Source organism: Crocodylus siamensis, chromosome 8 (genome assembly GCF_052110815.1).
Source record: "Crocodylus siamensis isolate JL-2025a chromosome 8, ASM5211081v1, whole genome shotgun sequence".
NCBI classification, from domain to species: Eukaryota; Metazoa; Chordata; order Crocodylia; family Crocodylidae; genus Crocodylus; species Crocodylus siamensis.
This window is the reverse complement of record NC_143402.1, coordinates 75148239-75175946: the sequence shown is the minus strand read 5'-3', so window position 1 is coordinate 75175946 and position 27708 is coordinate 75148239. Positions and strand designations below refer to the sequence as shown.

Sequence of the window (27708 nt, the reverse complement as noted above, 5' to 3'; positions counted from 1 at the left end):
GCAGCACAGAGATGCACCCAGGGTAGATTTGAAGGCTTCGGGTACCTGGGCTGGTTTGTTCACCGCCTGCCTGGCTATCTGTGCACTACCTTGCACTGCAGCTCTATCCTTGCTCTTGTCTGCTGGTGGCAAGACCTTCTTGGTTTGGATACCGCAGGGATGAGATCTTGATTGTTGCTCTGTGAATGAGTGCAATAGAAAAAAAATACCCACCTCTACATACCAAAACTCAGACAATATTAATTTGAAAAATATAAAATTTTAATAAAGGCTACATCTCTTAATTACAATAATTATTGTACCAAGTAATTTTCTTTAAATGAAACTCTTTATAATGCATAATTTACAGTATAAGTAGAACAAAATGCCATGGCAAAAGTCATGAGTACAGGACTTGTAATAAAAGGCATAAAATATATTTGTACATAAACCCCTTAAACAAACAAGGGAAAGCTTGAACCCTGAATATAGGGCAAAACATGGCATAGTAAAACCATGCAGGCACAGGTACTGTACTGATTAAATTTTAAAAACACTAGAGATAGTGTATTAATATTTTCACCATACACTTTCTACAATATATACAGACTTATACAAAGTAGCAATGGCAAACAATGCACAGATTAACTTAATCAACATAAAACCCAAATGTAGAAATGGAAGGTCTTCCTTGGAAAAGGGTTGGTTTGTCCCAACAGTGTACACACGCACACACACTCACGCACAGAGGAAGAGGAAGCTATTCAAAGTGTAGCATAGAGCCTTAGCACAACTCCCATTGGCTCAAATGGGTGCTATGTAGAGAAGATACATGTCTGAAAACCCACCCCACTGCATTTGCATGTGGTCTTAAATACAAGATGTGCTAACGCTGAAGTAGAAAGATAGCTATTTTTCCTAGCCAATGTAGAATACACATCTGGATTATAATCTGGTTTTGCAATGCGTCCTTTTGGCGTGTTAACATGGAAATGAGAACTGGCTAGCTGCTTGTTCAGCTCTCTTCCTAGATCTGCATTTGCTATAGGCTGCCTTGGCATAGACAGACCCCGGACACAACTTGGAGTCCCACACAATGAAAGCAACAATAGAAAGCCTCACGCCACAGAAACCCCTAGACAAAAACCAATCGCCATTGCCGTGTTGCATTGAACATGTAGAATGCTTAAGACCTTTATTTTGAATCAGAGCAGCATAGATTAAAATGCACCCATCTCTAGACAAGTGAATGGTAGGGTTATTTTCTTTGCTTTTCTTTTTTCAGTCAAGGTTCCCCCCGCACCAACTTTTCTTTAGAGCTTTTATCTTCACTTGGAGAAGTGCCGGGCACAACATGTTTCCTTTCTTTGTAAAAGGAAAGAAATTATTAATGAACTTGGAGCTGAACTTTTAGATAGTGGGAACAACACACAAAAAATATATACCCTCCTCCCATATCCCCTCTCTTCTCCATTGTTAAAGCAGCATATCCATAAACTGGACTTAAGGGAAAAATCAGACTGTTCAATAAATATCAATAAGGATTACTGTTAAGGTAAGCTATACACAGTTTCTCTTAGTCCATAGATTTCAGATCCCCAGGAAGTCATATATTATGTATGGAAGTCTCTCAAACATGGTCTGCATCTCCAATAGCCAACAGTGGTCATGTTTTTAATAAATAGTTCAGGGTTTTTATCATCTCGGTACCCAACTCATGAATAATAAATGCCATTTTTTCCTCTAAGGCTAATTCAGCAAAGTCTTCATAGACCTCGCTTTTTTTTTCTTCATTGGTTCAAAACTTTCCTTCAGAGTTGTTTTTCCCCCTTGTCACTACTGTGTGTCCAGAGACATCTCTAGCTTAGGATTTCTAAAAGGAACACCAATGCCATCAATCAATCCTCTCTACTTTTCCAAGAATCCTTCCTTCGTACATGGGCAGAACCGTGTCATCTTCCCAAATTTCTTCAAAAACTGCACCACAGTCAAATTCATCACTTGCTTTTTTAAAGTAATACCTGGAGTGGGAAAAATACAGTAGGGTTAAACAAAATGAAGACAAAGGATACCTTGCAATTATTTAAGATCACATGCATTATTTTCCTGCAAAGAGCCCAATTTTTCCTCTCAAATGAGACTCTCCACTGGCTTTAATGGGGTTACTAGGATTACAGAGGCAAGACAGATCCTGTAATATGGAAAGCCTCCATGAGTCAGAAATGTTGAGTTTGGATTATATGCCAAGTCTACTTGATTCAAGATAGATGCAATTGCAGTCAGCCAAACACAGCTAAAACATAAGCGTTTGAGGAACAAGGGCAAAGGAAAAGAATACACTACTTAATAAATAAAAGACGCCTCCGGGATGGTGCCTTATATATGTTGGCAGCAGATATTTTCAGCAAGAAGGAAAATTAAAGAGTGTAGCAATTCCTGGCCAAGCATTTTATTTAAAGAAATAAAATTCAAACAAAAACATTCTTTGAGTTTTTTCCTTGTTGCTTTCATGCGTTTCTTCCTTCAAATTCTGGAGCACAACACTGCAATTATAAAATTTTATTAAAGGACCTTTTTAGAAATAGAAGTTAGCCTCAGCTCAAAATCTGCAACGTGCTTTCTGCAAAGGAAAGACTAACTGTGTGGCATTGGCCCCATGATAAAGCTCAGGGCCTTGCGTTTATACACAGGCACACAAATTGAGCCTCCGCTCTTACGTTAGAGAAGCTGCTGTGTTTGTTCTCAGCTGCTTCCTAATGGTCACATGCAAAGAGCAATCTTGGTCTGGCTTGCAATATTTGACACTGGAAGGTCAAGTAGTAGTGTCCTGCATTCCTTCTCTTTTGCTCTGGGTCGTTAGATCATGAAGCCAGCGCTCACACGGACAAAAAGTGCCCCCACCCCTCCTGTGTCAAACAGTAAGGACCCCTCTATTATCCTGAATTAGACCGTTCAGCTTCTTGATTAAAGGTTCCTTTTATCCCTTTTCTAGCATTCTTCCTTCTAAGGCTGCTTAATTGCATATGCACAAATGAAGGGCTTCCATTCAGAAGGTTAGCATTTAAGGAGCCTACCCGTCTGCTGCCACACACCTTCGATCTGCCCTGCTCTCGCCTGCTTTGAAAAGCACTTTCCCATCTGATCACCAGCAAGAGAAAATCTTCATCAGAGAGATCAGAAACTTCACCTCTGCACTGTCACTTTCAGACAGCAGAAGATGGAGAGGTGTTTGCTAGGAGCAAGAAAAGGTCACACAACTTTTGCAGGAGGGGGAGGACAAAGCCCTCAGCTTAAGATTTTTTCACTTATAATAATTAACAGTCTTAGGTAGTAGGTAGTGGTTTTTGAAAGTCCCCTAAGAGGAACAATTTTGCTATAAAATACTTCAAAATGGAATAACCAGTAATAATAGGATATAATTTTTTTAAAGGGAAAGCAAAAGTCTTTGGTAGGTAGGGGGAGCAGGTCCTTTAGCTACAAAGGGAGAGTTGAAAAGCTATATTTAGTCAAGATACGTTTAACATATTACTTTTTTTTTTAAGCCATTCCCAGTTGAATTGATGCACAGAATTGTCTCTTTAGTGGTTCAGCAATGAAACAGCTTATTTAAGTTCTTCATATAGACCTTGAGCCTATGCTTATTGAAGTCGGTGGCAAAGTTCCCACTGACTTTAATGGTGCAGGTCAGGACTATAATTCCCCAAGCCAGTAGGCTCAAAACAAAACCAAAATGCAAAAAAGCTTGAATGAGTTACAAAGACTTTCCCCTTGCCTGCCCCTCCTGCAGATAACAGCCAGCCTTCCCAAGAACTTCCTCCACAAGCCGAAACTCTGGTGGTGTTTACAAAATTTTTATTTGAGAAAACACGCTATGACCTTTTACATAATTACAACCTTATTTCACAGAGAAAGGAAAGGGGAAAAAAAAAAGTAAGAAAAAGAAAAGCAAAGCAATATCCTCCCCCACATCATCTTCAAACAAGTCGCTCTGCACTTACTTGCTCACAGAAATGGGCTTTCCATTGAAACATGTTTTATGTGGCAAGCTTTGCTTTTTTTTTTTTTCTCTCATTTTTTTTGACATCTGGCACCAATAGAGTCTAGCAGGCCTGGTGCTACAGCTCTGTTTTGAACTCCTGCCATGTTAAGAGTACTTGACACCACCCGTGTGTGTGTGTGTGTACACATGTGTGTGTGTGTGTACACACACATCACTATCGGTATTAAATCACTGCTTAATACCCCCCACACCTTTTTTTAAAGAAAGAAACACCACACACTCAGCATATACCCTGCTGGACACACGACTTTGGCACTGAAAAGGAGCAGGAACAGAGCCTTAGGTACCCATGTTGCAAACTGATTCAATCAATAAAGAATTTTGAGAGTCGACCATTTATGCATGTCTTTGTGCATTAAATGAAAGGCAAAGGCTTCAAAGACATGCTTATTAAGTGTGCCTTAAAAAGAAATCAATGCCAGATGTGACCAAGGCAGCTAGTTAGTGCTCCCTCTCATACACACACTACTCTGGGCAGTACGGCCTTCTTCCCTGAAGGTCACCCGCCGTTTCACTCAAAGTCCAGCCAAAAGTCAAAGCTTAGATCAAAATGATTCCCTGGAGGTACACACATTTGTGTAATTAGTTTCACCTTGTGTCTGTGCAAGATAAAATACTGGGCACGTACCCAAGTTCCTTTTATAAATTTCTGCATTGTCTTTACCCAGGTGTAAAGGGGAGAGATCTAAGCAAAACATTGTTTCATCCTTGTCAGTCACTTTAAAACATTTTCTAGAGTAATTACAGTCTGACAAGGCACAAATAATTGCACCTGGAGGGGCTTAAAGGCCACAGAGGTTTTAATATCATATTCAAGCACCCGAGCATCACAAGACAGAATTGGTAGGAAACAAAAAACAGGCTGTTCTAGAGGCTGAATGAGGCCACCCTTTTCACCTCCCAGCCACTGGTTCACATCCAGCCCAAGTTGGTTATCACTGGAAATTGTTGCCATCTGATGACAGCCGAGCGGCCTGCGAGAGAGAATTTAGGAGGGACATGGCGCATCTCAGGCAACGAGAAGGCCACCAGCTCAGCACAGCCTCGCAGGAGTGATGGTCCTCAACCGAGAGGGATTGCCAAAAACAACGGCAGCCAGGTCCCAAAAGCTCACAAGGGGGCTAGTCTCACCTGTGCAGGTGGGTCTTTCAAAACTAGTGCAGGTTCCCTGGTAGGGCAACCTGGGAGGGCTGTGCTACTGCCAGCGCAGTGCCCGTTCTGGGTCTCACCCAGGGACTTCCGATACTACGGCACGTCCTCTGGCACCTCGGTGGACCGGTGAATTCAGCACGAATGTAAAATATTTACACCTGGCTCTTTAACACTTAAAGCTGAAGAAAGGAAACAGCCTAGACAACCTTTATGACCTGAACATTTCATTACTGATCAGAGCCATTTAGCCAGTACTGTAAAAATAACCAAGGGAAAAAAAGCCTCCGCCATCGGAGTTGTGACGAGGTGGCGGCAAACTATAGAAATGACATATCCCACAGAAACCAGACACACAGACTTGGCCTTTGCAAACTCCTTCTACCCAGATGGGAAGCTGCCAGGTTTTTGTTGTCATTTCTAAAAGGGATCTCAGTGCAACTCCTTGGAATTGGCCCTGGAGACTGGGGTGTTCGCGAGAATATGCACGTGTTTAAAGGACCCACGGGTATCTGCAGCAAATCAACCACACCAAAAAAAGTCCTGCAAGTGTCATCTCCATCTGTGCCCACCTAACACTGCACCTACCTTGATCACTTATGGCCTCCATTAGTGCTGCACTCAAACGCTTCACAGATTAATGCCCCTGTTAGGCCAAAAAGCATCATTACCCCGACTTTACAGGTAGGGGAGCTGAGGCTCAGAGAAATTAAGTGACCCAGTTAAGATCCAGAAGGGACTCGGTGACAGAGCTGGGAACTGAACTCACCTCCGAGTTCCCCTTTTAGCACTTGCCCCATAAGGACAGTCCTCTTCTGCCCAATACTCTGCTATTCTGGCAAAAGCTGTCCATGGGCGGCCTGTCAGCATTATTTTTGGCTATAGGACATGAGCCAAGTTGACTATACTCGCTCAAGTTGACAGACAAAGTCACCCCCTAGTCTGATGGCTATCATACCTGAGCCGTGAAGGAGCCTCACTAAGCCCCCCGTGGTTTGGTGGTGGCGAGACCCACATTGCTCAGCAAGACAGCACAGCCAACCTCCAAAAGGTGCCGTAAGTTTTTCCTTGTGGGCGGGTTTGCAGAAATATATTTGTTGATTATTTTGGCTCATGGTCCCAGCAGACCAAAGGAGGAGGAGGAGGAGGAGGAGGAACAAACCACACGATTCTTACCTATAATTTCCCTTTTTGCTCAGCTGCTCTTTAAAGTGCCCAAGTGTCAGGCTCTGGGCCTTTAACATCCTCCTGTAGGGAATTTCTTCTCCACAGAAAAAATATGTGACAACCAACTCGCTAGACTGGGAGGTGTGAGCGACTGGGAGTTTCTTTGGCTCTTTGTGACTGAAATGAAACAAAAATATAGAGCATGGTTCTCATTAAGAAACAGATTTTGTTGCAATCCAACCACATACGTTCAATGACATACAGCATTGGTCAGCTGTACTGGGCGCAACAAAAGTCAGAGAATCACAGAAAATGACGGCTGAAGGGACCTCAGGGGGTCACATCTAGTCCAACCCCCTGCTCAAAGCAGGACCAGCCCCAACTACATCATCCCAGCCAGGGGCTGGGCTTGAAGAATACTTTGCACTTTGCTTGGTGCTGTACAAACCCCCAAACACAGTGGGGTCCCGGTGCACCACTAGGGTCCTTAGGTACACCGTTGCAAAACGTCTGAGAAAAGTGAGTGAACTGAACCTTAGGAATTGTTCCCATTTTGTGGCTAGGGAAACTGAGGGACAGAAGTTTGAGTCTCAACAGGATGTCTAAGGTTGAAGTCAGTGGTAAAGCTGGGATTCAAAACCTCAGTATATGGTGCTCCAACCATTATGGTAGGGGCCTAAGCCTTGAACCACACTAACTATTGTTAGTCGGCTTCTGGAAGGTCACGGACAACTTGCATTATGTGCACTAATGCAAACTGCGGGGCAAGGAATTTAGCTCCTTGGCAGATATTGCTAGTTGTTACTGGCATTTTAAAGCTTGCTTGTTTGCAAACACTGCAACAGGATGATTTGCCCCCAGGTGCACAGGTAACCCCTTAATAACTGGGCAAAAATAGACTTGAACTTGTTCCTTATTTCAAATGATGCTTTTTAGAGAATAATAGTAATTAAAAAAATACCATGTAACAAAATGGCAACAGTGTAGTGAATACCACCTAACTAAATCTAGAACTACTTCTGAGGCAATGTATACTTGGTGTGTCAAAAGGTCACAAAGTGTTAGTCCACAGTAATTTAGTCTTCCTAATTTGTTCTAAGTCTTTGTAGAGTGGCTTCAGAAAAAAAAAAGCTCCTAGCAAAGACAGCTGGTGGACTTAAGGTCAACCAATTAAAAATGAAAGGCTCTAGTCAGGTGGCTTAGTCTGGACTTCAAACATTACTCATTGCTTAAGATGAAGAGGGTAAGAAAGAGAACTTTAATTATTTAGGCCATTTTAGACCTCTCTGTAGCAGATTTCTTGTTAAAAGAACCATCCTGTAATTAGACTAATCCAATCTTTGTCCACTTTACAAGAATGCAAGTTAAAAAGAACCAGAGACAAGATTTAAAAATGTTTTGTTCTCTGTTTAAAAAGTAGGTTTGAAAGACCAAACTTCAAATATCAAACATTTCCTATATTTTCAAAGCACCATCCATTTAATGAAAGTCTAATTTTATGTATATAATGAAAGTGCAATTAGATATGTGTTTCTATACCGTCTTTATTGCACAGGCATACTCACTCTTCTGTAGTTAGACTTGCATTGCAAAAGGGAGCATTTCCTCCCTGGATGGCAGCTGAGTGATTTCGATCCCCCCTCTGTTGATTTGAGGCTGAGCATCTGAAGTTGGGTGTGGGTGGGGGGGGGAGAGGAAGGGGAAAGAATAAAAAACCTATTAAGTGAAAATATATTTTCTTAATTGAAGTCTCCTGTGGGCCGTTAAGTTCAAGTTCTCTCTTTGCATCAATCCTCACATGCTGTAAACAATCAAAGGAAGAATTAAGATGCTCTGGGCTAATTTATCCTCCCTACCCCAATGAATGATAACCAGCCCAATTCACCACTTGGTACGTTAGCTAAATAGGCAAATCACATCCCATAAGCCAAATGCATTAGGCCCCTGGCTCACCTGTGGGTCTCAAGTCTGGGGTGCCGCCCCTTCCTCCCACTGCAAACCCCACGCTGGAAAGTGAGGCTCTGCGCATGCTATGTGACCGTCTCCTGTTACCTCGCTTCGGCCGCCTGCCTGACAGCCAGCGGGCTGGGGGAGAGCTAACAGCACATCTGACAGCTGGGAAGGGAAAGCCAGGAGCCTGCAAGGCAGCTTCCCACATTACTCGCTTGCAGAAAGCCATATTGATGACTCAAGCCCGTCCCCGGCAGGGGGCACCTGCCTATTGCAAAGAGCTCATCAAACGAGGCCCGTGGGCTTGAACTCTAGCTACCCCACGTCATCCCCCTTTGTAGCTACCCACCGTTGTTTCTGGGGCTTGGACACCTCCGCGAGCCTGCGACACGCTTCCTCCAGCTGTGCAAGGGTGTTGGGTGGGGTCAGAGGGGGCATGGCAGGATCCTGGATGAACGGGTGGGCGGGCTGCGCCCCGCGCGGGTGGCTGTTGTTGCCCCACAGGTGGTGGCGGCCTGGGCGCTCGCCGGGAGCTCCCCTGACGAACTCCGAATTGTAGGCCTTCTTTGTGCTTTGTGTGCTGGGGAAGGGGCGCGGGGTGGTGGGGGGAGAAGAGAATAAGGGAAGGAGCCGGGTTATAAAAGCTGGAAAATATGACTTAAATAGCAGCTCCCATTCTGCTCGCTTCCCTCTCCAAAGTCTGTCATAACATGAAAGGAGGTTTATTGCCAAAAACATGACATTTTTGTGGTTTTTCTGGTTCTGCGGTACGGCTTTTATATTAAACCAGAGGAGCAAAGAGTCTCATTTGTTTTTAGTGATTGTAAAAATAGACAGCCCATGTAATATATTTACCGGGAGCAATACTGCTGTAGACAGCTGTATATTTACCTATGGGGCTTGTGCTTATTTTGTCTCTCGCTCTCCAACATCCATTGCCAGACATTCTGCGACCGGTCCGCGTCGCCTCCAGGTAACTGGAGCCCCGGCGTTACGGGGAGCCCTCCTTCCCCAGCTGGCAGGGCTACACCGTCCATTATCTTGCCGTTCCTCTTCGTCAGCGTGCCCGCCCTGCTGAGGAGGAGAGAGAAGGGAACAGGATTCCCCGTCCCCCCCAAACACGGTGAATATCCTGCGTCGTGCGACTGCCGCACTTTTGTCAGGAACCTCCCCCCGCCCCCCAGCACACACATCCGACCCACCACCCGGCCGCCCTGCTTTCACGAAGTGACTCCATCTGGTTTTCTAATCAATTCCACCTTCCTTTCCCCAAGAAATCATTAAAACTTCCAGCTCACATCCTATTAAGAAATGCTCGCAACTTACCCAAACTGATCCAGCTGAGCCAGAGGTAGGTCCGTGCCTTTCAAGTGGCTCTTGCATTTGGAGTAGCAGTAGTAGTCACTGCCCCCAGCACAGAAGCACTGGACGCGCTGCGCCGCCTCGGCTTCAATCTGCTCTTTCGTCTTGGGGATGGTGTGGTGGTGGATGTAGTGGTGGTGGACATGCTTCGTGGTCTGCTTGGTGATAAATCCTTTGCTGATGAGGGTGCAAGCAGCTGGCAAGGCCGCGCCCTGCTGTTGCTTGCTGCCCGGGAGGCGGTCTGGGGAGCGGGAGCGAGGGGTGTGCCGCCCCATGCCAGGCGACTGGCAGCCAGGGGTCTTCAGCACTCGCGACAGATGGTCATCTAGGATCGCCTGCGGGTCTTCCTCGTAGCTGCCGGATGGTAGGAGAGCGAGCGGGTGCTGCTGATGCTGGGTGCTTGCTGCCTCCCGATTGGTCTGCGTGTTGACAGGGAGCTCTGTTCCCTCCTTCTCTTCATCCTTGCAGGGGTAACATTAATAAGAAATAAAGAAAAGCACGAGGTGACACCTGCACTCGAGCTGGGGCTCCTTCCACCGAGCTGGCAGGGAGCAGCCTGCATTGCTACGGGGCAGATCCTCGAACCCGGGACACACAGCTCGGAAAGAGAAACAGGAGCGCTCTCCCCCCTACGTGACATGCAGACAAACCCTGCCACTTCTGCAGCCCCCCTTCCACCTCCCAGACAGACGCTGAACAGCATGCTGCAAGCACTGCCCCAGCAGCCAGGGGGTTAATCCTCCTACCTCTTTGATTTGCTGTAGCCTCTCCTCCAGACTATCCATGGTTTCTTGCTCTTGCTTTAGCTTTTCCAACCGGGAGATGAGTTCAGCAGCGAAGGTAGCTGGTTCGACAGGGGTCATTTCCTTAGGAAGACGGTGGGTTCTCTACACAGAGCGGGGACAAAAGGGATAAGCCATATTTAGCAGGCAGTGCAAGCTGCAGAAGCTTAGCCGGAGCAGCATTTCTGGCCCCGCTATGCTTGTTGTGTCTCCATGTTTGGATGAAAAGACGACCGCAACTAGGCATGGTCTGCTCTGGATTTTTATGAGCTAGTGCTGTGGCCTCATGGAGTGACATCCTTCCCACTAGCGTTTGCCTTCGGCAGGAGCAGTTGGTCGCACTCCGAGGAACCCCGCTTGTTCTCTCTGTAGTACAACCAGCCCATCAGTAGCTACTCTGAAGTAGAAAATCTTCAAAGACTGTTGTCAAACATCAAATAAAAAAAAAAAAAAAAACTCTGAGGTGGGAGGGAGAGACTTTAACTCAAGGAATAAAGTGAGCATAAACAGAAAGGAGTTGGAAATTAAAAAAAATAAGATGGGGGAGAAAAAGGGAAAAAAAAAAGAAAAAAAAGAAGAAGAAGTCAAACGGTTGCAGATCAGAGAAGTGCTGGTAATTTATTTCCTGGCTACACACTGGGCACCTTTGAGGTAGTGTTGTCTCAACAGTGTCCTAGATCTCTCTCTTTTTTTCCCCCCCATCTCTTTGTACAGAAAATGAAGAAAGCTGCTGCAGGCTAGTAGTGGTACACTGCTGAGCTTGGCTGCCTCAAGCAGATCTATCAAGGGAAAAAGGGAACATCTCCAAATCAAGTGCAGAATATAAAAAGGCAAACGAGAATTTCTGCCAAAAGCAGCAAACATGGAAGAGGGGAAAAAACCCACCCACCAGTACCCTCCCCTCCTCCCTGTCCTCTCCCCCACAAACACCCCACTTCTCCCTCACCCCAACTTTCTCCCCCCCACTTTTTTTTTTTAAAGCTGAAAGCTGAACTGCCAACTCTTTCACATACTACCCACCAGATGAGGTGGGGCCTCTCTCTGGCAACCACTTAGCTCCAGAAATGATGTGAGGCTAGAAAAAGGCCACTCTGCTGGAAATTGTCACTCTTACACAAGCTGGCTCTATTCAGTCCCTGATCAAAGCACTGCCTTACAGAGAAAGTCGATTTGCACGCCCTGGGACAAAATAATCTAATTTACAAGCTCAGGCTACAGAACTTTCTTTATGGAGGAGAGGAAAAAAAATACGAAAAGAAAGAAGAGAAAAGAAAAGAAAAGAAGAAGGAAAGAAAGAAAAACACATCACACAGGCACCCTCCCACACCACCAGAAATATCATCTCAGCTTTCTGGCTGTTTAAGTCAGAAGAAAGAAGAATCTGGGGATATTCATCACAAGACAAGTTAAGTTTGTGTCTGTCTGTGTAAACAATTTATTTGCTGCAGGAACCGGCAGCACTTTCCTGAAGCCTGCACTGAATTAGCAAGTCAATGAGTTAATAATTTCCAAGAGCAATACACCTCGATGAACAGGATTCCCTCAAAAGCAAGACAGAAAGTTTTTAAAAGGCATGTGCAGCATTGCAGACATTTCTCAGTGGGCAGGCTGGTCAGTCCTGCTTCCTGCCCGCCTCCAAACCATGAGCCCAAAAGCTCCAGCGAGAGGCAAAAGCCACACACAGGGCCCAACCACAGACCAACACCAAACCAACTCCACCTAGAATGCTTCACAAGAGCTCTAGGAACCATCTGACATAGGCTTGACAGCGGGACCCAAAAAACTCCTGGCTTCCTGCCCCTGGGGCAAGGGGCTGGACCCGATGATCTTACCAGGTCCCTTCCAGCCCTAACGTCTATGAAATCTGTGAACTCAAGCCAGTGACGGTCAGACCAGATTGTCTCCCGGCTTGTTGAAACTCCAGCAGAAGCTCTGACCCAATGGAGCTTGCAGGGATGGTATTTGGAAACAGAGGATGCAACATGCTGGTGAGATTAAGCTCTCTCAGCCTCTGACCCTGGTGCTTCAGGGCCTACGCTCACTAGAAGGCTTTTTCTCTGGCAGTTAGACCTGGGCTCTGCAGCGAACACTTGTACTTACTGGAAAATGAGGTAGAGAAACTTGACCATTAGCCTTAACGCTCCGATGCATCTCCCTCTGGAGCTGCTTCTTGCTCCCAAGTCTATAAGGAGGGATTCCATCTCTGCAAATGAAACACAAGTCACAGTCAACCAGGATTTCAAGGTTGATTTGTTTTAAATTATAATGCAGTAAAAAGCCAACTCCTTTCCAACACAGTAGCTAAAATCCAAATATGACTATAGTTTAATGCAATCATCTCGCGGTGCCAGTTAGGCCACCTCCATGTTCTCCAATTTGCTTGAGGTCTGAGCACTCAGGACTGCAGCTGAAACATCCATTGGTCCTATGAACGTAATGACTCGAGGAGGCTCTCAGTCACCGCATGCATAGTAGGCAGGTCTTAATAAGCAAGAGCTGCCAAGCGAGCTATGCCCCAGTCCTGGAGGCAGCTCCACAGGGGCGAACCCCTGCAGCTTTGCAGAGTCCAACTGGCTTCTCCAGGCTTTTGCCAGCACGCAGCCACTCTCCAAATGCAGCTTCCACAACAGGCGGTTTCCATGCACTGAATACGTTAGCACGCTCCCTGGCACAGAAACTCTATCTTCCCAGGTCTAAGGTTTTTGGTTGTAGCCACGTTGGTCTAAAGACATAGGCAGGCAAGGGTCTTTGGGTAGATGTGATCTCTTTTATCAGACTGAGTAGTTGGAAAAAAGTCCTTAGCAAGCTTTCAGGTGCAATCACCCGTCTTCAGGCATAGGAAGTCTCTGGTGATCCGAGACTCCAGGTCTAAGGCACTTCATCGGTTGTCAGCACTCTACGTGTAAGGAGAGACCGATCTTGTTCGGTCACTAAGAGCTGGGCTTTTTCTAAGGGGAATCCAAGTTGTCTTTTTGGTCTTTGAGGTTGGCAGCTATAGCTTAGGGAGGTCACTTTAAGGTGCAGCAAGAGGACATGTGCCAGGACTCCAGGGTTGTGACACTTTTTCCACTTGGCCGCATCAACCCATTGTGGTGAAGCCATCAAATGGACAGGGCAAGCGTAAAGGAGCTATGAAGTAAAATTGCCTGCAAACAGAGCCAACCCCAGGTGGGGGGTGCAACCGGGGCAAATCAGCCTGTGCAGGGCCCCTTAACACTGTGCAGGACCATGGGACCCCTGCAAAGGGGGGGGGGGGAAGTCCTCTGTGCTTCTGCTGTGGCGCAGGACTGAGCCGCCAGCTCCAGGCGGGTCCCACAGGAGGGGCCACGGCCGCTCCATCCGGCTCTGTGGGACCCCCCAAAGCACAAGGCCCAGGGCAGCTGCCCCGATTCACCATACCCTAGGGATGGTTCTGCCTCCAGAGAGCAGGAGCAGTGATCTTTCTCTAGCAATGGGACTGGCTGTCAGCTAGCCAACCAGGTACGGATCTACCCACTACAGTATTAAAGAGCTTTGTCCAGTGGTAGAAAAGCAGCTGAGCATCATGCCTTTCTGTTCCCAGGTTTGCCCACAGACTTGCTCAGTAGCCTCAGGACCCGGACAAACAATGCCATCTATACCAGTGTAAACTACCTTCCCACCAATGCCAGGAGTGGATGCATGAGTGCACGTCCACATTGGGGTAACATACTAGTCTGGTGTAGGGGCACCTTAGGTAAAAACAGGCAGTGAGAATACACCAGTGTGTATGACACCAAGAATACACCACGTGGCTAGGGCTCCATGCAAGCAGGCTGCTACTTACTCCTCTACCACCCAGTGGTAAGACACTAATATTGCCTCCTAGAGCAGCTGCCCCAGGAGATCTTGGGTAGCAGGATTTGGATGCTCTTTTTGCTATGACGTTCAGGAAATAGACAAGCAAGGTTATTTTTGGTGATCAAGAGGAGAGAGAGAGAAAGAGAGAGAAAACTCTCTAATTTCTCCCAGCTCCCAATGTCATCTCCGTAGTTATATAAGAGCAACACCAATTACACCAGTGTTCATGGGTCCACGCTGTTGCTCTCTGTGCTCCAATCTCTCCACCGCTTATCCGATGGGGACAACAGCTCTGTATTGAAAAGGGCACGGTGAAATTATTAGAGTATTAATGGTTGTAGAGTGCAGTGAAGTCCTTGGCTAGAAGGCCCTGCAGTTCAGCTGAGAAGCAACATTCATAATAGAGGGGAAATTAAATTCTAGAGTGTTACTATATACCTCTCTTCCCCCCCATATTTGCTCATCTCTCCCCCAAAATCCATTTCACACCTTCAGACACATGCACATCATTTTCAAATTCATCACCTTTATGGTAGACTTGCATTTCCTATTGCTACAGTGGCAAGGGGACCAAGGACAACATTTTCTAAAATGCCCAGGGGCTCTTTCATGAGCAGAAGGGCATGTACGAGCCTCAACCTTTAGCTGCCAGACTGGAGACTACCTGAAATACATTAATTTTTATTTAAAAAGTGCCCTGCATCCTCTTGGTTGAGAGAAGAAACCACTTTATGGCACTTCAAGTTTGGCACCCGAAGCTTGAAGAACACAATCACCGGACACATGCAGAGACTGTGGCCGAGCTCCAACTTTCCATTGAAGGCGACTGAATTTGCAGCAAGGTGGAGGAGCAAGAAAAGAGGCAAAAACTTTTTAAAGTTATTATTTATTTAAAATTTAAAACTTGGAAAATTGGAAGTAAAATACAGTGCCACAGCAAGAGGGGAAATGCCTGATGTGTGGTCTACTGGGGGGGGGGGCAAAGGGAGACCAAGTGCCCAGATCTAAGAGAGATCACAGGTGAAGCAAGTTGCAGGTACTCGTTTCAGTTCCTAATGAATATCTGGCTCCAGAGAATGATTTCAGCCTCTGTTAACCATCTGCAGGGGAGCTACAGCTCACAAATAAAGCTTCACCAGAGAGTGCTGTGTTGGGAAAGCTGCCCTGCACCTGTCTGCACTGTACCTTCCTGTGGCCAGGGTTAGCATTCATTGCCAGAAGCACTAAACACTGAAAGTCCGTGATGAAACAAGGGTCAGTAGACATGCGAGGAAGAATGCAGTATATCCGAGCTGGCATGGAGGCTCTGCCCTCTCTTAGCAACAGGCAACAAGTATGTGTTGGATTGCCTCCAGCATTAAAGCTCCCTCAAATAGTTATGTGGGTTTGAGTCGGGGGGGGGGGAGGAAAGTTGGGAGACTGTAATCCCAAGTTAAATGCACATCCCAGGGATCTCAGGAGAGACATCTTTGAGGTTTACCAAAACCTCAAATGAGGAGGAGTTAAAGTGTCTCGTGCATTCTTCCTGAAAAGACAGGAAAAAAAAAAGGCAGCGGGGGGTGTCCACTTTCATACGTCTGGCTAGAAGTTCACCTCTGGCAGCGTGCAGGAATCCACACGCGAGGGAGAAGAATCAAGGTACCGGCTACAACGCCCGTGCACAAGGGAGGCGTCCCCTGCGCAGAACGGCAGCCGGAAGAGGTCCGAGCGGGAGGGAGCGAGGCAGCGCAGAAGATAAGCTCAGTGCCAGGGGGATCAGGCTCCAACCTGAAGAGGCACAGTGCCACGATACGGGACATCGCCTCCCTCCACGCACACTTGAAGGTGCTGACCCTAGTCCTATGCACTGTGGCAAGGGACAAAAATAAGTGAGAGGTCCTATCCTGCATAAGGGATCCCAGCAAACGTGCAGGGGAGCTCCATGAGGCTGCACTCCAGCTCCACCCCCAGAGCCAACAATAGGGCGATGCTACGGAAAGCAAGTTGTAGCTCCTAGGATTCCCCGTGGGGAACCAGGGTCACTTGGCTCATGCTGAAAGTCTCATCTCCAAGAAGACGGGCTTGCACGCTTTAGGGCGGAGCTTCCATCTCCCTTGAGGACTTCCCCATCAGGTTAGTTTAGACTCCGCCCCTTTCACATCACATCGAGTTGGGCCCGCTTTCAGCCAATGAGAAGCAAGACTTGTTCAGGCATGTTGCCCTGGCTGGTCAAGACCCACTCGGGCGGCCATCAGCCCGAAGAAGAGCAGACTGACACACCGCTAGCTGCTCCTCGCAGCGACCGGCACCTCCATCTGCACCCAGCCGACAAGGGAACTGGGAAGGGGGACGTCGGCGTAAAACTGGGCCCGTTTCCCCATCTCTGCTCCACAGCGTTACACAGGAAGAGTCTCGGATCTGCTCCTTGCTCACTTCTGAAAGCCTGTCTCATCAGGAGTGTTTTACAACATGGAACAAAGCACAGGAAAGACGTTTCATGGAGATGGGAAGAGCACTTAGTAGCTCGAGAGAGTCCTTCTAAAGAGGGAAGAGAATTTTATAGTGGGTTTGATGTCTGCTTTTTAAATCTAGGCCTTCCACATAAAGTGAGGAAGGAGAATAATGCCAGGCTGAGGAGAAGACAAGAATGGGTTATCACCTCTTACAGGCGAGGCAGGCAGCTGGAGCTGGAGTTTACAGCCAGCCTGGGTACAATAAGTAAAAAGATATTAGGGGGGAAAAAAAATAAAAAAATAAAAAAAAAAAAATCTGAAGCTGAAATGCGTGTAGGTCACACTAACAACTAGAAAGAGCCTTTAAAAAAGAAAAGGCTTGGGCTTTGCCAGAGGTTTCCATACATAGTGCAGGATTACTATTAAAGAAGGGGATGGGGGGGGGGGAAAAAAAAAACCAAAAAAACCTAGAGGCAGCATTCCTCAAATAGGTCATTTCAAGCTAACCTTCTCCCCTTTCTCCCGCAGTAAACATTTGCACTCACTTTCTTGGCTACTAAAAGCTGTGGGCTGAAGAGCTACAGAGTTTAGGCACTAAGTAGTAGAGTTTAATTATAAACATTTCAGCTAACCAGTCTGGGGCTAAGCCAATCTGTTTCTGGGGGAAACACTAGTTTGAAGTCTTCTTTCCAGTCAGCTGCCATTTAAGCTGAGCCAATTATCTTAGCCTTTTGACTCAGATGTGCCTGACCTAACCTGAATGTAGTTTTACTGCTGCTTTGAAATATCAGACTCATGCGCGTATGCATTCACTCCCATCTTCATTTGGCAACGGCTCTGAAACAAGCCTCTGATCTTGCCAACATCAAAAGCCTGGTTTGTAAGATAAGGTAATATTTGAAGTTCTCTCAGCAGCATTCCCCTGTGTCCAAAGTAAATCCATAAATAAGATATAAGCAAATAAAATAAAAAAAAATCCCTTTTCCTCTTTCCCCTCCCCCCCAATCAAGAAATGGAAATAGGAATTTGCATGATGCTTTGTGACTACTACCCCCCCCCCCACACACACACACTAAACTGGTCCTTGGCATCAGAGGGAAGAAAACCTTGTGCATCATTTGGCAACTCTACCTACAGTCATAATACAACAAAGTTTTGGGGTTTTTTCTTAATTAATACCTCACTTCCCTGCTATGTGTGGTGTGAGTTCACTGGGATCATTTCTGCTCTTCACTGCACACTAGCACGAAGTGGGAGTGACTCCAGGAGGATGGATTTGCATCTCCACTGGTGCTACAGAGCAAGCTGGTGCTCTTTATTACAAAGAAGGACACGCTCGCAGTGAGATGAGCACCACGACCAGGGGAGCGGCCATGGGGCAGAGCTCCTCAGACGCTCTAGCAAACCTATCTCCCACATAATCCACAGCACAGAAGGAAGTCAACCCCAAGCATCGCATGCACGCGTTGCAATGCAACACTGGCAGTCACCAACGTTTCTGGAAAGGAAGTTTTGCAAGCCTCAGCTTTGGCAAGTCTCTGGGTTCGGTGATATTTCCCTCCTTCCCACCCCCACGTTGCTCCCACCAGTCCCCTCCCCCCCCCCACACCAATTCTTGCACACTCAGGCCCATCCCCACCCCATAAACCAGCTGCATCTCACCGCTTTCAAAGGTTCAGGGGACTGGCTCAGTTCGTAGCAGGAACCATTTCTTTTCTAGGGTTGTGTCTCAAGATGCAAACCTTTTGCGTCCTATTGAAATCCACACATGCCCCCTCCATCCCCCCCCAAACTTGAAGCTCCCAGCAGTTTAATCAGCCAAGCTTCCCCAAGCTCCTCACAGCCTGCACTGGCTATTGTTATGGCAGGAAAAAACAGCCAGGCTCCTTTCATGCGCTGCTTTATGGGGAGCTCCTATTCACTTGTTCAAGTAAATTTCAAAGCGGCCTGCTACCCTCTTATCCCCTCTAAGCTCCCCTAGACTAACAATAGGCTGAAAGCGATTCAGTTAAGCCTTTCATCCACCATGCACTTTATTTCTCACTCAGTGCTCTCATCTGTATAAGGCCCACAATTGGCATTGCTGTGAAGAGAGGGTATAATCCTAGCCCTGTGAATCCCAAGTGACCCTACACTGGTCCAGAAATGACTAACCCAATGAATGCTCTGTTGACACATGATCACATAAAACTAGAGCCAGTAAAGAAGAAATAAAGAAGTCACCCTATGATTCAGCTCTTTCATTTAATGCCAATATTGTTCAATCAAGGAATCCAGTGGGACAAACAAACTATTTTTCCACAATATCAGTTCAAAACACACATGAACAAATAAAAATGCTTTTTTTTTTTTTAAATGTACATCTGCTTTGTTTGTGTTTTTTGTTTTTTTTCCAAAAAACCCTGTTTCCCATTGTGCATCCTCATACAGTAGATTGCCAACTTGAAAAACACCAGGATGCAAATCTTGGGCAAGGACATGTAGTAATCACTGCACATATCTGAGACACTAAAAAGCTGCGTTCAGGAGATTAAGGCCTTGAATGCCTCATTTAATTGAATAAATTACCTTTCTGAAGGGCCTGCTCCCATTTCTAAGGTATGCCCTACACTTAAACATTGCCTTCCATCCCAGGATCAAAAAGTGCTTTACAGCTAATAGTGAATTAAGTCTTGCTTTACCCCTTGAGGCAAGAAAGTATCATTATCCCTTTAGAGGTACGGCAGCCAAGGAAGCAAGGTTAAGCAGCTTGTTGCACAGAAAGTCTAGGCCAGAGCCAGAAGAGACCCCAGATCTGTCCTTTCCCAAGCTTGGTCTTTGGCCACAGGGCCACGCTCCTAAAACACTTGAGACTTTAATCCATGAGGTTTCAGTCAAACAATTCTCCACAAGCCCCAGCTCATGGAGCACCCAGTACTTGCAACCTCCCATCAGCGGCATTACTGGCAAACTTTAATCCTAGAAAGCACTTCCTATAAGAAGTAATCTCTTTCTTTTATGACTGATAAATACTAAAGGAGGCCAGGCCTGAAGGAGACAGAAATGCACACACCATGAGCAAGAATTTTTTTTTGCTACCAATTTAGTTGGTCTCATAAAAGAGATCGCCTCTGAATCAAGAGCTTTGTGCATGAGCAAGTTAAGTGTTTCAGTTCACACCTGGGAGAACAAATCTGCTCAGCCAAAGATGAGCGAAATGGCAAGAGGGACCCCTCGCTGCTACTGCATCTAGTATCTGAGACAACCGAGTCAACAGTAGCACCCCCAGCAATACTGCTGAATTGCACAATCTATTTTGCAGCTTGCCTGGTGGTATCCAGTTCAGCAGACCTCAAGTCAAATCAAAAGCTGAAGTGAACCAAAACCCAGCAGAGTCATCATTTGCGCAAGTCACTGTGGGTCACTGGCCCGGGGTGGCTGCAAACGGTACCGCTTCAAAAAGGATTTGGTGAAGGCGAAGTACTTACACGCTGCTGTCTGTCATTGACATGGAGTCATCAGTCAAGGCATCGCTAGATATTTCGCTATCATTTGCGCTAGTTGCTGGGGCAAAAACATAGCCAGAATTCACATGGTATGGGTTAACAGGATCATTCCTCTTGAAGGACCTAAGGGACAAGCAAAACAGGCTTCTAGTTATTCCAACACGTGGGGGGGGGGGAAAAAAAAAAAAAAAAAAAAGCACAGAAGTTTAATGCGAATGTCCCTGGGAAGTGTGCACACACACAGACACCCTGAACCTCGTTAGTATTGGCCATCCACACCTTTATGCCCAAACCGCAAGGTGTGTGCGGGCCGCCACAACACAAGTGTCCTCCCCTGACCCAAGTCACAGCACAGCACAGACACCAGCACTCTCTCAGGCTGGTGACTGTGCATCTGGACAGCTTTCAAAGCCATCCACATGTGTCCCCAAGCCATTTTTAGGAATTTCTAAGGCACGCTCTAGACATACCAGCCAAGCAGCTTCTCCAGGGGCTTAAATACCATTAAAGGTTTGGCTCCTAGACCCTTATTCTGCACCACGGGCCGTGGGAATAGGCTTGAACCCTGTGTATCAAGTTCCATGGAAAACTGGTAGGACTTGGGCTTCTGAATGTCTCGGGCATTTCTGAAAGTGGATCTTCAGTTCTTTTGGAAAATTCACCGCCTCTTCTTTCCCGACTGCCAACGCTGACATCAGACCGCACAACAAAACTAAATGATTAATTCGGCACTTATACTGCACTGTTCAAACCCTTTCTACCAAAAGGCGAGTGCCACTGTACATATAGAGAAAGTAAAGGAGGTCCAGTTTTTTCAGTGACCCGGGGAGGCTGGGGGTGGGGGGAGCCTTGACGTACCAAGGAACAAAATGTTAAAGGATTGGCAGGTTCTCAGCGCCCATTCAAAGTTCATGCACCTTTAAAGGACAGAGGAAGTAGCACAGCTTTAGGGCATCGAGCGATGGTGCCAAGAACGGAGACATGGAGAATTGAGTTCATGGCCATTTCTTAAAACAACAGTTTGCAGGTCTGAGGTCAGAGAGTTGCAGAGCAAGGACAGCCCCCCCCCCGACCCGTACGCCAGCTGCAGGACAATGCTCCAATCAAATGGATGCCAAAAATTTAAGAGTCTAGATTCAGGCCACAGATCTGTGCATGCGTGAGAAGTGCGCGGAGGGGTTTTTAAATGCTCATTTCAAGATGCTCATTTGTTTATATGCAAGGGTACGGTTGGGCTGCAGAGCTTGTATATCAAAGCAGCGTCTTCTAATCTGCTAAGGTCTGCTGACTGTATTAATTAGGGTCACTTACCCAGAACTGGGGGCCTCAGCAATGTGACAGCACGCTCTTCAGGGGTTGTTTTTTTGGGTTTTTTTTAAATGGGCTTTCAAACTCCCCGCCCCCACCCCAGCACTTCTGGGATTGGAGGAGACGCAGCTTGATTTAAGTGAGCAGCACAGCTGCCTTAATGGAAAGCAGCACTTCCCCTCCTGCTAGTATCTCCAGCCCCTTTGTCTCGTTTGCCCTGGTTACCCACTTTCGACCTCTTCCCTGTTCTTTCCTCAGCTCTCTCGCAAACAACAAGTTACCCCTGCTCCCCCGTCGTGCTGCATTCCTCCGTTTCAGCAGCGAGAGGAAAACATGCACTTTTGCAAAAGCTTAAGCAAAGAAAGGTGTGCACGCGGGGAGGGGGGGAAGGTTTTCAAAGAGATGGGCCTCTCTGGTATGAGAGGCCTAGTGCAAACAGTGACTGAAGTCCTAGGCCCCCCGTTTCAGACGCAAGCAATGCAGGAGGCCTCGCTGCCAAGTCAGGTATTTAAGCACAGCTGGGATTACATTCTTTTCCAGAGCATGCCAAGACATTTCAATGGGAAGATCAAGACATTAAAATAAAAAAAAAATAATAATAATAAAAGATAGTAAGGAATGCCACTGGAAAGGAATCAAATCTTAGAAGATAAATTAGTTCCACATGCTGATGAAAGCTCTGCCATAAAAAAACGGGACTTTTAAAATACTGCAGTTCAGTCTGCAAGGTCCCAAGGACACTGCATGGGCCACTGGTGCGTTTTGGGGAGGGTGGAAAGGCTGCAGCGCTTTACAGTTTATCGTTCTGTTTGAAGACGTTTCATGGCTCGCGCCCACAAAACCCAGGCCTGTTAGAGGCCGACTGCTCGAAAGTATTTGGTTTCAAGAACCAGCCTGCTTTTAAGTGGGTCTTAAGTACCTTGCCCTTCTTGTGTGTTCAGTGTGGCTCCTTAATCACTCTATTAGCGTGGCCATCAATCATTCAGAGAGTTTGGGCTGCGACTAGGCAAAGAGCTACCACCACTTCTTCACAAGATGCCTAGTAGGTTTGTAAGACACCCACTTCCCCTCTTGAACGCTTCAGCTTTTAAGCCACCACATTTGAACAAAGCTTGACACCTTCAAAACCACGCTTTGAACAAAGCCTGGCACGCTCCACAACTCGCCTTGCTCCCCAGCACGGGTACTGGACCACAGTGCTAGTAGCTCTTTTGTCAAAACTTGTTGACTGGGGGGAAGTGGGGGGAACAAATCAAAACCCTCCCCTTTGTCTTTAATCATCTCATTAAAAAAAAAAAAAAGTTGTAACCTCTGTAGAGAGATCCCCACATACTTTAAGAAAACTGATTTGGGCTGTTTCCTTACCATTACTATATATTTTTTTTTTTTTAATTTGACCACACTACTATAGTAATTGCACCCAGATGCATCAAGTTGCCTGCAAGGATTTTAAATTCCTGTGGAAAGTGGTGGTCTCCTGATGCAGACTCTGCGCGCACACAAAAATCTTCCAACTCCGTATGCAAAGTGCTTTCAGCTGTCAGGTAGCAGTTGCTCTGGAGCATCAAGGAGAATGCCTGATGTTTCTCAGACTATTCTTATCTTGGTGTGCTGATACACAGCATGCAGTTCCCTCTATGCTGTGTTAGGCAATAGGCATATCAGAGGCATTACAATGCCACTAAAATTTCAGGGGCTCTCTCTTGGATCCCCTATTATAACAGTGCAGTTTAGGAGCATTTTGCAGGGTGGTGGTATATATAAATTTTACTGCCAACCTATGGTATTCTTTCTGAGAACCGTTCTGGAAGCTTAAACAAGCTTACACACACACAGGAGGGAACCTAAAAGCTTTATTTTTGGAGGCAAAAGTTGAAATCTCATTAAATATTTTCTTGGGAGACAAGCATCATTGGGCAATCAAGGGTGTCGTGCATACACGCACACAGAAAAGAGTACCTTTTAGCAAAACTATGTTAATCACAGCTTCCATGCCCTAATTGTGGAACACTGCTTCAAACATAGCTTTACAATGGCATCATTTACTTTGATAATTGAAGCCAAACTTGGTTTCAATAACTTGACACAAAACGAGCTCCATCAGCCAGTTCTTTCAAAGGACAGGAAGCACTTTGAGCCGGTAGAGGGCCATCTGCTAGCCCCAACTTACTTAAAGCAAGACCAGCCTCACTGATGTTAAGAAGAGAAAACTTAATGGGAGGCAGATGAATTCACCTTGGGCAGAATAAAGCCATAGTTCACTTGAATAAAGGCAAAAGCACTGCTCCACATAAATGGACTTCTGCAGGGCCCATTCAGAAACCACACGTACATAATGCAGGGAATCCCGCCTAGATGCGGCCATGTCCAACACAAACTCGGTAGTCTGAGGGGCCCAGCTTCATCATCATCATGCATCAACACATATTTAACACAAAGAATAGTGTGAAGGAGCCAAAATACAGCTCAAGATCTCTCTCTCTTTCACAGAAGCCTGTATATGGACATCAGTAGTTAACAATTCAATCCACCGCCAATTCCTGCCTTGTCAGACCCAACACCTGCATTTTTATCCTACTACTATTGCCCCTGCATTAACACCTGTGAAGGAGATGATGGCAAATGCAAGCGGTTTGCAAAGTGCCTGAAATATTTCAAGTCTGGTGCAAATGCTGAGTTGGACTCCTCTGTGACACACCAGGATGGAGGTGTGGTTTGGCCACTAATCAGAGGCGACTGTGTCACCACGAAGATCTAATCTCAAGTTCAGTGAGCACAGCAACATCCGTGCACTCAGCATCTGCAACCTCCCACAAAAAGTGACTTCAGCCATACTGGGCCAGAAGGAGAAACTTAGGTTCACTCCTTGGACTGGACAGCACCGCAGTCCGCCTCACCTCCGCACTTCCCGAGGAACCAAAATAACTGGATGCAAAAGCTGTTGGAAATGCAAGAGCCACTGATCAAAGCACAAGGCACCGCTTACCTTCTAGGAACAGAGCTGATACTTGAGCAATCAAAAGAAGCATATGGGTGGCCACCATGCCCCAAGTAGAGAGTTAGCCTATAAGGTGCAAATCTACCTTCCCTCCATCCAAACCCCTGTCCTCAGAAGACAGCAATAGTCAAACAAGGAGCCATCCTCCTTCAAAAGCTCTCTTGGGCCAGCAACAGCCAAGCTTGTGAAGTACCCACAGCAATGAGCTGCCTCAACTAGCGGAGCATTAAAACCCATCCTTCCGGCACTGAATTACAGCACCTGGAAAAATAACATCCTGCAACCCTCTGCCTGGTTGCAGGACAGCAGCAGGAGTACAATTCTGCAGAGCGGTAGCTCTTAAAGTAGTGACACTCATGTAGGAGAGGAGGAAGGCAGCACTAAACCCTCCGCGCTCTGGCTGACAGTTAGGGCCTTGGACCTGCAAAGTCCCCCAAGGGGGACAGCGCTAGAGGCCACCTCCATACGCACAAGCCACAACCTCGCGATTCCACTCCCAAAGTTGGTCTCGAGTACAAGCAAGGCGAGGAAAAAAGAAACTTGTGTCAATTAAACCAGTGTACGATTCAAAAGGAACTTCATACATGGCATGGGAGCTACTCCTAATTTATCCCGGTGTACAGGGCCAGTCCCAGAGCCCCTGGAAGCTCTCATGGCTGGAGCCCATCTGGTGGGTAGGAGAGGGAGAGAGCTATGCACTACAACAACCCTCCTCTAAGAGGCAGAGCACAACTGAAAGAGAAGCCTGAAATGCTTTGATGTCCATGAATCACAGAAACAAGCTCGACATTCCTGTAAACCAGATGTCAAACACTTACCATATTGAAAAACAAACTCCTCGCGTCTGCGCTAGCAGACCGAACGTAGCTGAGAGCAGATCACCCCACCCAAGACCCTTAGTCCACAGCCCCCTTCATGGGCAGGACAATACGTTTTCAGAGGTTTTTGTTTAGACATTAAAAATAGGATTGAAAAAGAGAGATGGAGGACTGGCATGTTATGAGAAACTACAAGCCTCCCCCCCACCCTGCCTTTTCCTCAAGGTAGACAACAAAAGGAAGGGCTTAGTATCACAGAGATGCCACCATGCAGGCGCTGTCCCCACTCACCCAGAGCACACAGTGCACGCTCCGGATCTGGCGGAAGACACAGAACCAAATCTCAATACATTTAAATTTCAAGCACGTGACCACCAGAAAGATGCCAGATCTACTCTTACTCCGCACCTGAAACGCCTGCTTCACCCTCAAGCACTAGATGCGACTACCCTAGGCTCCAGGCGCACACAGGCACCATCCCTCTGTTGAACGCGACGACAGACTCCCTCACGCAAACATTAAAGAACAAAGTAAAACGTGGGCGAGTGGCAGAGTTTACTGCAGTAGGTGCAGGACCCCACACCTACTCCTCACGCAACCCAGACACTTAACCGCTGTCTGCTGGCGCTGCGATGCCCTCTTCCACTGCACTGAACCAGTTTACAAGTGGAATCAATAATTAATGCATGACAGAAAGACACAGCAGCTGTGAAGTTTTCTGACGTACAAAAAAGTGCGCGACCGATGAAGGTGCCGAGAAGCATCTATGTCACGGCTAGATTTAACTAACAGGATTGCTAGACCGTTTTTAAGCAAGTCTCTACCAGACGTTGCCAGCGCTCAAGACTGGCGAGGACCATGCCCACTTGACAAGCTGCTTAAAGAGCATTACAACAAGGTGGGATTCCCGGGACTTTCCTTACCTGTATCCGTTCTCGACAGTTTCCGTAGCTCTGACATTGGCTGTAACCCTCAAAGTCTTGCTAGACAACCCAACGACAGATGGCAAGATTTTGCTTTTAAAGTCCGCGCAGCTCCACTCCTCTTCTTCGTTCAAGGTCGGGAGGTAGCCACAGACCACTTTTAAGCTCCCCAGTCCGTTGCCGTGCACGTAAGCAGGATTCTCTCCCCCACTCCTTACGTACTCGAGGTATATATCAGAAGTTAAAAACATCTGGTAAGCATTTTCCTCCATCACAGTCTGAATCTCAGTCTGTGCCTGATCAAACATCACTGAATCTATCTGCTGCTTCTTGATGCTATCCCGTATGTAGGTTTTCGTGGCCGGCTTGAGCTGCTTGGAGACGATGCTGTTGTTCTCGATGTACCGTTTGTATATAGCTTTGGCTACTCGCAAAGTTTTGGTATCCTTAAGGTCCATCTGCCTGAAGCCATTGCAGGCGAACCAGAAGTCTAAAGTATCCACGCATTTTTCCCGTTCCAGGAAGGTCCGAAAGAGATAGGCACCATCTTGATCCCCCAACAAAGAGTGCAGGGACTTGGTCCATCTGGCCAGAGGGGAGTCCGGGGACGCGCTGCCTTCCGGCTCTCCCAAGCCATCCTCGTTCCTCCTGGGGGCCGAGGACACCGGCACGGCCTCGAAGCTTTGGCTTTTCATGGCGAAGGCGCAGGCAGGCTGCGGGCATGGTGCCTCCCCTTCCTCCCCTGGCACCGGGGGGCGCGGGGCGTCTTCCCTGAAGCTGGGGCTGGGGTCCGGGAGGTGAGTCAGCAGCACGGCGCTGCTCATGGCTCCGGCGTCCTCCTCCGGCTCCCGCACGGTCTGCCTGGCTGCCAGGGTGGGAGCCTGCGCCTGGCTGGCTGCAGCGCCGCTCTCGAGTCAGCAGGGGATCCTCGGAGCCTCCTCTCTAGCCGGGGAAAGGGGGGGAGGAAAGGAAAGAAAAGAGTATTGATCTAATCAAAACCAGATCCGCCCAACATCAAAGACCAAAAGTAAACAGGCTTTTCAGCTGCTCGCGCTCAGGAGGCAGCAGCGATCTGCAGGAGCACAGCGGCTCCACTTCCCACGTCGGGGGGGGAGCGCTGACCCCCCACCCGGGACAGCATCGGCTCGCGGGGAAGGAGCCATGTGGTTCCCATCGCCGCCCCGCACGTGCGCTGGCCCCCGGGGGAGCAAAACTGCTGCAGCAATGGCGACGAGCGGGGGGGGGGGGGGGGGGGGGCAGAAAAAGTCCCGAGCTACTTGGTGCCGCAGGGCAGGGCAGGGCAGGGCAGGGCACTCACCGCGCTGCGGCCGGAGCGGATGCCGAGCCCCCTGCGCCCGGCCCTCGCGCAGCATCGGCGGGCACGGCAGGGCAGGGCAGGGGCGCTCCCGCTGCCCCCAGCCCCGCCGGGGAGGACGCGAAGGGCGAAGAAATACAAAGCCGGAGCCGCCCCGCCCC

At 47.4% G+C, this 27708-nt stretch overlaps 1 protein-coding gene across 4 annotated transcripts; it reads right to left on the bottom strand.

The window, feature by feature from the left end:
• Positions 1 to 243: 243 nt before the first annotated feature.
• On the bottom strand, positions 244 to 27708 carry AXIN2 (axin 2). Of its 4 annotated transcripts, none has more exons than XM_090059552.1 (11): positions 27551 to 27707; positions 26233 to 27174; positions 20168 to 20308; positions 12550 to 12652; positions 10414 to 10554; positions 9632 to 10128; positions 9197 to 9379; positions 8655 to 8885; positions 7921 to 8019; positions 6365 to 6532; positions 244 to 2000 (listed from the first exon to the last, which is right to left on the bottom strand). In XM_090059552.1, the coding sequence occupies exons 2-11, from the start codon at positions 27054 to 27056 to the stop codon at positions 1874 to 1876; spliced, it is 2514 nt and encodes an 837-aa protein (XP_089915678.1). In that variant the 5' UTR covers positions 27057 to 27174; positions 27551 to 27707; the 3' UTR covers positions 244 to 1873. The 4 variants fall into 4 exon arrangements, 3 of the variants coding, with proteins under 3 accessions (XP_089915678.1, XP_089915679.1, XP_089915680.1); XM_090059553.1 differs by having other exon boundaries at positions 9197 to 9376; XR_016443776.1 differs by having other exon boundaries at positions 1863 to 2000; positions 7921 to 8011; positions 27551 to 27708.

Bases quoted from the DNA above. Each gene is read 5' to 3' on its own strand.
- AXIN2 (XM_090059552.1), bottom strand. From the start codon at position 27,056: ATGAGCAGCGCCGTGCTGCTGACTCACCTCCCGGACCCCAGCCCCAGC. The intron at 20,309-26,232 runs GTAAGGAAAGTC...CTTGTCCCTTAG, and splicing joins ACTGTCGAGAACGGATACAG to GTCCTTCAAGAGGAATGATC. The intron at 2,001-6,364 runs GTAAGAATCGTG...TTCCCACTCCAG, and splicing joins AGCAAAAAGGGAAATTATAG to GTATTACTTTAAAAAAGCAA.